The sequence below is a fragment of the Drosophila willistoni genome (assembly GCF_018902025.1).
Source record: "Drosophila willistoni isolate 14030-0811.24 chromosome 2R unlocalized genomic scaffold, UCI_dwil_1.1 Seg200, whole genome shotgun sequence".
In the NCBI taxonomy this organism is placed as follows: domain Eukaryota; kingdom Metazoa; phylum Arthropoda; class Insecta; order Diptera; family Drosophilidae; genus Drosophila; species Drosophila willistoni.
Window position 1 is genome coordinate 627,755 of NW_025814051.1, and position 10,284 is coordinate 638,038.

Below are 10,284 nucleotides of genomic sequence, written 5' to 3' on the forward strand. Positions count from 1 at the left end.
TTGTAGAAATTTTAAAGAAATTAATGAAACAAAATTTTGGCCACAAACGCTTAAAAAATTCGATTTGTATACTTAAAGATTGATTCTGCCATAAACAAATTTCAAAATAAAAATATCAAAGAAGCTAACATCGGCTATGACGAAGTTTATATACCCTTGCATTCCTTGGTAATAATAATTTTACATGTTCAAAATTTGTTTTCGGCAACTTAATTCATCAATATACAAACAAAACAATTTTACTCTCTATTTTACAATTTGTTCTTCTTCCCTTATTCCCAAAGCAAAGTAACGCACGCATACACATACACTTTATGTAGCGTTGCGTCTGTGTGTGTATGCCTCCCCTGTTGATGACTAAAGATGTAGTAGATAGCAAGCAGCGCTGCCGGCAGAGCCGATTATTATATTGACTGTAACTTGTGTTATATTTATCCGATCACATTCAAATTTTTTGGGATCTGGGGTTTTATATCCAATATTATATTTTTATGAAAATGTTTCTTCTAGTTCTTCTAGAGCTAGAGCCGATCCTGATGGTTTTCATACTTTATTTTTCGCGGGTTCAAAAAAATCCCCGAAATTTCAGCCAGATAGCTCTTAAGATGGTTGAGTAAAACGCATACGCACAGACGGTCATGGCTATATGAACTCAGCTTCTCATGCTGATTAAGAATATATATACTTTATGGGGTCGGAAACATCTCCTTCTGTGCGTTACAAACATCTGACCAATTTTATAATACCCTCTGCGAGGGTATAAAAAGAAATAAATTTAAAGGATTATTCCTGTTTCTCGAATACTAGTCCAAAAATTCTAAGTTTTTAAAAAAAAAAATTTATAAGTTTATTTATATTGTGTGTTCAAAAAAAGCCTAACCTGTATGAATACAAAAACGACGTTCATAATGCGTCAGTTAATGGGATTAACGACAAATGCATGGAACTTGCATATTGAGTTAATACTTTAATTTTGGATTTTGGTATTAAGGAATATATCAAGAAATTTAAATTATGTGTCCTGATGGAGAATGTCTATTGAGTTAATACTTTAATTTTGGATGTTAGTATTAAGGAAAATATTGAAGTATGAAAACAATTCATCACGACCGAGCTTGCCTATTGAGTTTTCATCACTTTAAGTTTGAATTATAATATAAAGGAAAATATAACCCATTAAAGTATTTAAAGTGGGTTTCGCCGCTTTAGTTTGGAAACGTTTTAAAGCGTTTTAAAATCAAAAAAAAAAAAGGAAACAGTTGTTGCCTTGAGAGAGCTCAACAAATGAATGAAAAAATCGTCGAGTGGGCCTGCTTTTATACCCGTAAAAAGCAGAGCCTGCTATGCCCTGTTGGAGACGAAAATGCTACTTTTTTTTGGAGGTGAGTAACTTTGTCTAACATCGATAACAAAAGTATCGATTAAATGAAAGATTATCGTTCATACCCTAAAATTTCATCGGATAGTAAAGTCCAAATTTAAAAAAACAGAAAACATTAAATGTATAACTAATTTACGATATATTATTTTTTTGTATTCGTGCACAAATAATATGAATAAATGGGGCTTTAAATGCCAATCAATAAATTCGGTATACATAATCGTATTGCCACTGCGAAGTTTCAACATTTGTTCACTGAAATGTATTTGATGTATGTACATATGTAATTGTAATTTATGAATTTTTATGAAAATTTTTTTCTAGTACTTCTAGAGCTATATGATATAGTGGTCCGATCCTGATGGTTTTCATACTTTATAAAACCCCGAAAAAAAATTTCAGCCCGATAGCTCCTAAGACGGCTGAGTAAAACGCATACGCACAGACGGACGGACGGACGGACAGACGGACAGACGGACATGGATATATCAACTCAGCTTCTCATGCTGATCAAGAATATATATACTTTATGGGGTCGGAAACGTCTCCTTCTGTGCGTTACAAAAATCTGACCAATTTTATAATACCCTCTGCAAGGGTATAAAAAATCATCTGGTTTTTATTTCATGTCTATATAGTATAACTCAATCTGATCTTAAGTATTTCCATTACCAAATTGATACTAAATTAGAAATATTTTTGGGAATTCCTTACCCAAAAGGAATTCCTACAGCAGAGAGATGTGTAGATAAATCTCCTTTAATTTCAGGAGTCACTAATTTTACACGTTTTGCTGGGACAACCATTAAACAATTTCAAATATCTGTACACTTCATTTAAAATCAACTGCCATCAGATGATGACCAAACGATTTTGCATATTTAAAATTGCCAAATACTATGACAAATTGCAATTGCCATTAGTCTGTAAACCGAAATGAAAAATTGTTGAACAAATTCAAAATATTGGGAACTTTAATTATAATAAGTATGACATCCAAATGATGGGTGTCATGTTTGTGTGTTCAGGGGAGAGAATGGGAGGGAGTGGATGATGATGGTGATGGTCGTGGGTAGTACAAAATGTGCATATTGCCACATTATTATGAAAATACAAAATAATTAGCATTTTGCATAATCAACTGAGGCGTATGAAATGCCAACAGGCGAACTTTTTTTTCTCTCATGCCTGGGAAAACAAAAAAAAAAAAAAATGACAGAACAGTGGGATAAAAAAAACCCGCCCGAATGAAGGAAGAAAAAACAATTTGTTAAATAAATAAAAACACCCAAATGAAATGAAACGTGATGAAAATGCCAAATTGAAAAATGTAAATTTTATGAAAAGAACAACAGCAAGAACAATAACCAAATAATAGAATATACCATATAAATATAATATAGACACTATGAATATACCAATAAAAATGTAAAGCTTGTATACATATATAACAACTGTGGCTTCCCCTTTAGTAAGTTCTAAAAAAGTATTGTCAACTTTTTGTTTACAGTCTCCTATCCGCCGACGACAGCCTCATCGGGCATATATACAACCGATTCACATTGGGGTGAAAGTAATTATGTCAATGGTAATGGGGGCGACTCGACTCGTTCCATCTATGGACAGGATAAAAGTGAGTACCAATTGAAAATAAACATGGGGCACTATTGATTCATGATATCATGATCCCACTTTCTATCTATCTCCTACTTATATTCATATATTTTAAAAAACATATTTGAAAATCTATCCTTCTCGACTTTTATTTCATTTCATGCCCCATCAATTTTATCATTGAATGCATCACACAGATACACGATATCAATCGAATTTGAATGAAATCGGTTTATCTGAACAAAAATCCTTCTTAGATAAAACACAAAGTTCCCTAGGAGGAGTCAATGGCAATAATCCAAATGAAATTGATGGAGAGTCCAAGGGAAGTTCCACTCGTTCGGTGGCCATAGCGTGGCTCCTTACCATGCAGATGTTGTTGTTAGGCTTAAGATTATGTTAATTTAACACAGATCTAGCTAAGATTAAGGCTTTATATATAAAAATATATATATATATCTATGGTTATATCTAATCTCGTATAGCCCTTAGTAAAGTGACCCTAAACATATGATCCGCCCCCTTATATACAAAAAAAAAAAAACAAAAATCTAGGCCTACAGAGAGCTTAGTTAAAAACAAACAAAACGTATTATGGTATAATCACAATTAGCTGGACACATACGTATAAATGTATCTGTATAGGAAAAATCAAAAAACAAGCAAAACAAGCTTCTCACATATTAAGAGGAAAGGGTAAATGAAACATAATTTTGCTTTAAATGCTGTGCTTGAAAATCATAATTGTGAATGTTTAAACAATTTGATAATGATTAGAATATCACATTATATATTTCTGCGTTTAACGCTAAAGGCATTTATATATATAGAAAGACAGGCACACATCTACACACACACACACACACACATAAACACACACACACAGAGACATTTGGAGAACAATTGCAAAAGTATGCTTAGTATAGACGCCTTAAGATATGCAACATTCAAATTATAACATATAAAAATCACTCACACATATCGAGAATAAAAATCATTTAAACTAAATACAGGCATACATATACATACATACATTTGTAGTTATATCGAATATGTATAGTTGATATAAATGATATTTTGTAGATAAAGCCAAAATTATGTTATTAATTGATTTGGTTTAACAAGCGAAAAGTAATTTAAGCTTACGTTTTATTTTCCAACGAGTGGGAGAAAGCTTTCATATGTATGTATTATTACTAAAAAAAGAAAAATAAGTGTATAATCACAGGTAACTGAAATATATATACATACATAATATATTGTTACGTATAAACCATTTCAAAATCCCAAAAACTTCCACAAAATTAATGAGCCAATTTTCAAAGAAGTCTAATACAAATAAAGCATTAATTTGATATGCAATCTATTCAATTTCTTTTTTAAAAATTAAGCAATTTTTGATTGTTGTTTTGAGCTTTATTTTGTTTACGAAATGAAGTATTCTATATTTTTGACAATTAAAGGTTATCGAACTAAAATTACATTCTAACATTTGAACATTTTAATAAAATGTTGATTCGAATAAGTGCCATATATGTATATTTTCAAATTGTCTGAAGTTCTATAAAAGTTTCAAAATAACTCTTTGAAAAAAATTTCATTAGAATACATATATTTAAGTTACCAAAAACAAACATTTTAAAAAGCAGACTCACTCACCAAGGTTGGTTCTAAATAAATTTATTTTTCTGAACTCTGGAATGTTGGAAAGAAATTACAAAAATGTTTTTAAGTGAAAAAAATTCAATTTTAAATTTCTATAGCCGAAGCATTTTAGTGTGAACTTTAGTTTTGATTGTTAAAAAAAATATATAGCTATTGGATCAGTAAATTAATGATAAATGAGTAAGTAAAAAATCCAACATAACTTTGAAACGAAAATCTTTCCCAATTTCCATAATATATTCGTTCTGAAAGAGTTTGAAATAAAAATTATTTAGTCAAAATATTTAATTCAAAAAGAAAACATTTCCCTTCACCGTGGAAGCTTTCCGAACTACTTCATATCCGCATTTCCCAAACAACTAAAGCTAAAAACAAAAATAGAAGAAATATTTAAATTAAGCCTAAAATTGATGTAAAAATTGAAGCAAAAATGTTAAACATTTAGATTGGAAATTGTTTATCTGTAGCTTTGAAATGTCAAAGCAAACAAAGAAATGTTAAATATACTTACTAATGAGTAATATAAATAAGATAAAAAAACAAAACAAAAAATATATTAAAGTAAAATGAAAAAATAAATTATATATACACTATACTTATGTAAAATGTATTTAAGCATATAAAATGAGTTGTAACTGAGGCATAAATTTAAATAAAAAGGAAACCAAATTATATATATGAATACACAAATATATACATACATACATAACTACATATATAACTATCTATATATGTATATGAGTAACAGAGAAATGCAAAGTGAGCAAATTGAAATAAAAACAACAAACATTAAAAATTATGTGTTAAATGCTTAATTAGCAACCAAATTAAACATCGCCAGTTCCCCTTTCCCCCTATTTCATCATCAGTTTACTCTTCCCTCACTCATCTTACTCCGAAAACAATAACAAACATCAATAACATTAATAAACAATTAACCTGAATGCAGTGTTTTTTTTATTATTTTTTATTAATTTTTTTTTACGTGCATATATAGTTTTTCGATCCTGCAGATGCAGATCCATTTGTCCTCTTTCCTTCGACCGCATTATATACGCTTTGCAATTTTATTATATTAATTTTTTTTTGTATGCCATTTGCAACTTTTCAAGTAATTCAAACACTCATACAAAAACACACACACACAGACATCACTTTGCATACCACACACAATTCGCATATTCAATTAAATGATGCTATATGCGTTAGTTTGCGTATGGAAAGGGGCGTGGCAGTTGCATTTCAATGACACATTGAAACAAACTTTTGTCATGCATATTTCATTACGATTTTTAATCAACAATTTAAGTGCAACATTGCACATTGCAAACGATGTTGCCATGGTTAATGATGATAATTGGGTGAAAGGGGGGAGGAGGAGACCAATTGATGAGTAGACTGAAAAGTGGTTGGTTGAACTCGAAAGCTTATTGATAATTTTACTACAATTTTGTATTAAAGGTAAGTGCACACATACATATACAATAAGTTATTTAAAGTGCAAGAAAAAGAGTTTCAGTAAATAACAAAATGGAAATATTTTACATTTTATAATGAAATTTGCATAGTTTTCTTAACCCCAACATCAAGACCGTATTGCATTATGCTTTTTCTCTTGAATTTTGCCATGGCTTGGCTTAAACATTTAATGCCTGAGCTCTTTTGAGAATAAAATTCTAAAATATCAAAGCTTTTAATAATTATATAACTGAGACAGGTAATCAGTAAATCAGACCCACAATACAACAAAATATTTTTCTGATGGAGAATCTTACGACCAATGAGATATTTTAATCTCAAGTTTAAAACATATCCTAATCTAAAAATGTAAAATAAATAATTGTTTCCGATATTATCGACATCTTCTTAGTTTTTAGTATTGTAAACAAATGCTTAAAACAAATATCGTAACACATAATAAATAAAAACAATTGAGTAGTTGTAATAGTTTCATGTTTGATGATTTTGATTCTATTTCCGCTTCTCAGTTTTCAAATTGTCAAAAATTGCTGTAAAGAAAAACTCATTTAATAACTGACTTATGAAAGTGAATTTTTTTGTTGGGTCGGATTAAAAAAAAAAAGTGGACAAGAAGCAGGAAGGAGAAACAGAAGCCAAACAAAATGCGGAAATTGAATTGAAAGACACCAAAGAGTAACAAAACGAAAAAGACGACTGCAGATGCCTGATGAGGAAACAAGTTAAGGACAAAAAAAATAGGAAAAATGGAATCAGGTTGAAATAGCGACACAAGATGTCAATTTCATTACGACCAAGGGACGCAGAAAAAGGACTCATCTGCATAAAAGGGAAATTATATTTTATTTCATTTTTCTTTTTTGCATTTTTTAGCCCCCCTAAATGGCAATTGCATCTGCTTGGACAAAGTTTGGAGTCGCAGATAGAAAAAAAGGAAAACGAAAAAACTATATGGAAAACTACTCGAAACAATTTCCGTAGAGAAGTAATGCAAAAGATGAATAAGAAATTTGTCAAAGTTAACAAACAAACCCAAATGAAGTGGCCAGAAAAAATAACGTAAAAAAAAATAACGTAAAAAATGTTTTGGAAATTGCATAGAAAAAACACATCTCTTTGATTAACCCATTAAAGCCGCGAGGTCCTCCAAATATTTTTCCTTCTTATCTAGCGCCATTGTTAAAAAGTTTCCCCGAAATGCATTGCATACTTTTAGGCTAAAAAATGAGCAAATTTCTTTTTGTGCATGCCTAACAACAGAGTTATGCGTTTACTTGTGGACTGGCAAGGGGGCATCTCCAATAATGGAAAGGGTACATAAAAAATGGAATGTGTGTGGGCGTGTGGGTATAGAAAAGTTTTTGTGCCGAACATGCTTGCCATACTTTTTATCTGGCCAAGCATCCAACCAATTCTTTGGGCCAGAGGGAAAGAGTTTATTAAGAAGGAAGCAAAGTACAAAAGAACTTAGGGATATACACAGTTTCTAGGGAAGGGGTTAGGGGGTAAACACCCGTTCCATGAAAAAGTTATAAGTGCATTTCGCATAAATGGAAAATTGTTCAATTTATTGAAAGAACGTGGCTAGCTAAGGAATAACTTTATTGAAATCGAAAAGATAAATATTTCTCAAAATATTGGTCAATTTGGTTAACCTTTTACTCCTTCTCCCTCCCCAGTTCTCCATCCCCACACTTCCATTGTAATGGCCATAAATGAGGCGAATCAAATTTGATTTGAAAACCACAATCATAACAATAAGAACAATCCAAGGACAACATTTAAAGACGATAAAAATATCAACCAACCATCCAACAATAAAACATTCAGAGGCAGCCAAGTGAGCGCCACTCGAAGCATTGTCCAAATGACATCAATAAAATATTTAAAAGAACTCAAGAGGAGAAAGAAGGCGACAGTGAGAAGGAAGTTGAAGGAAGAGTGTGTTCGTCTCTCCCTTGACTGGCGTCGTGGCCAACATGCTTAACGGGATAAACCAGGACGCGTTCAGATGTTGAATGAGAACTCACTCGAGGTGGAAGATGAAGCTCCGCAATTCCGACTTCTCGTGCTTATACTCGTTCTCGTCTCGTTTTCATCTTGACTTTGAAGTGGAAATGCTGGAATTTGAATTCAATCGCAATTGCAATCGTTATCATCTTCCTCCATCCTCCTTTTCACTGCTAACCCAGCTATAACTGGCTTTTTACTGAGGCTTCGGCATCTCCTTGGCTATTTGTTGTGGGAAGCGGCTTAGACTCTTGTTAGCAACGTCTTTCAGCTGTTTACGGGTCTTAGACTATAGGGAGAAGGCGTACACAAACGAAATAGATAAAGGGGGCGTGACGGACATAAGTTTGTTTTGCCATTGAGTTGATCCGCTCTAGAAATCGCGGGCGGACAATCAGAGGAAAGGACACTTTTACTCCTAGATGGGTTGCTGATGATAGCACAACCAATTGAGATGGCCAAATTGGGGGCAATTGGAATGGGGAGAGGCACTTAAAGGGTATGCCGACTGTTGTTGTTGTTGTTGCCTTTGGGGTTTGGTCTATCACTTTTGATTTCTCATAATTTCTACTCTGCATTTCTCAATTTCTCGATGAGTTTTTTTCATCCTGTTCCGATGAGATTTACATATTTTAATCAGAATTCGAAATCGACGATTTCCCCAAGGCAATCAATTTGCTGAGCTGATTTTTTATTTCTCTTCTAGACTATTCTATCTAACGGTTTTTTAGTAGTGTTTTTGGGGAGCTTTAAAAAATAAATTTACATTTAAAGGCCCCGCTTAGCAGTCTTTGATGACGAGACTGAGGCTTAGTTAAATCTCGGGGAAAATGATAAATGATTCCTGTTGCTTTTATTGCCGAATGACAAATTTGCATTTAATTTTAAAGTGTCTGCTGGTATTTATAGCCAAAAGTCATTTCAATAAAATATCAAATTATCGTCTGTATGGCCATGGGCCACTCGAATAATGACTTAACGCCCTTAATGGGCGTGTATCTAGTGTCCCTTTGAAGTGACGGAAGAGTAATTTGAGTTACCCTACGGCTACAATCTGTAGTGGCAATGAAAGTAATAAAACATTTAGCCATTCATGTAACAGACCATCAAATTTTAATTAATTACTGCCTTTTCTTTATTAGAAGGTATGAAGTGAATTCTCTTCCAAATTATATAGTCTATTTTTGGGAGGACTGTGAAGAATACAATTACAAAACTATTAAATTTCATTGGCTCTTCATAGTTGTGTTCTCTCAGATTTATCTGCCTCTTTATGCTGTTATGCTTTTGTGGCAAACTGTCGGGCAATTAATGCAATTATCACATTTAATATCCCTACACAATGCATATGAAATTTTCCTCTTCACTCGGTGGAAATCCAACACATACACATCCACAGAGCGAGACACTCAAATATAGCATAACTTTTGGGGTTTGTCTCGGCATTGCTCACTTGAAATTCTCTGGTGCCAACAGCGAAAGAAGACAGGTGAATAAGTTGGCTCTATGCAGAGGAGCCAGAAGTAGGAGAAGGTGTAGACTGGGCTATTCAATTACACCTGCTTACGAGCTTTACAATGCCATTAGATGTGTAGGTGTGTGTGTGTGTGACTGTAGGTGTGGCATGTGCCTCGTCTCGGCTGCTGGGAAGTTTGCCAACAATTTTATTACGTTTTCGTTTTGTCGACACTTCTGGCTGCTGCGGTTGCTTTTTACTTAGGCACTCCCGAAATCTGGATGAAGAGCAGTACAAGAAGCAAGCGGAGAAAGGAGTGCGACTAGCAGCTTCTGAAAGTGCCAAACAATAATAATTACAAAACCAACAACAATCACAGCTCGACACTAACTGCAACTCCTCTCCGTCTGCCAGCGAAAACTTTTCCGGTGCCAAGAGAAAAAACCAAACAAAAAAATGTTCAACGTCAGCGGGAAATGCCGCATAAAACATAAATGAATAACAACAACAATTAGCAAAAGAGAGTGAAAGAGAGAGCGGCAGAATGAGAGCGGGATAGAAGGATAAAGATAGTCAGCGCACTTTTGCAATTTGGCAACTAGGGGAAAAAACTTTTGGTTATTAAATTTTCAATGTGGATTTGAATTGCTCTCTGCCAAACTCCTCCATTCTTCTCCCA

General features: G+C 33.0%; 1 protein-coding gene across 2 annotated transcripts in view; it reads left to right on the forward strand.

Annotated features, from left to right (window-relative positions):
- The window catches only part of LOC6641692 (lachesin), a 28,596-nt gene extending 24,738 nt beyond the window's left edge, over positions 1 to 3,858 (forward strand). The window contains exons 8-9 of one of the 2 annotated variants that reach the window (XM_047011049.1): positions 2,892 to 3,014; positions 3,193 to 3,858. In XM_047011049.1, the coding sequence (XP_046867005.1) occupies positions 2,892 to 3,014; positions 3,193 to 3,398 (329 nt within the window). In that variant the 3' untranslated portion in view covers positions 3,399 to 3,858. The remainder of the gene's footprint in view (positions 1 to 2,891; positions 3,015 to 3,192) is intronic. The other variant, XM_002064649.4, reaches the window with a different exon arrangement.
- Positions 3,859 to 10,284: the final 6,426 nt, after the last annotated feature.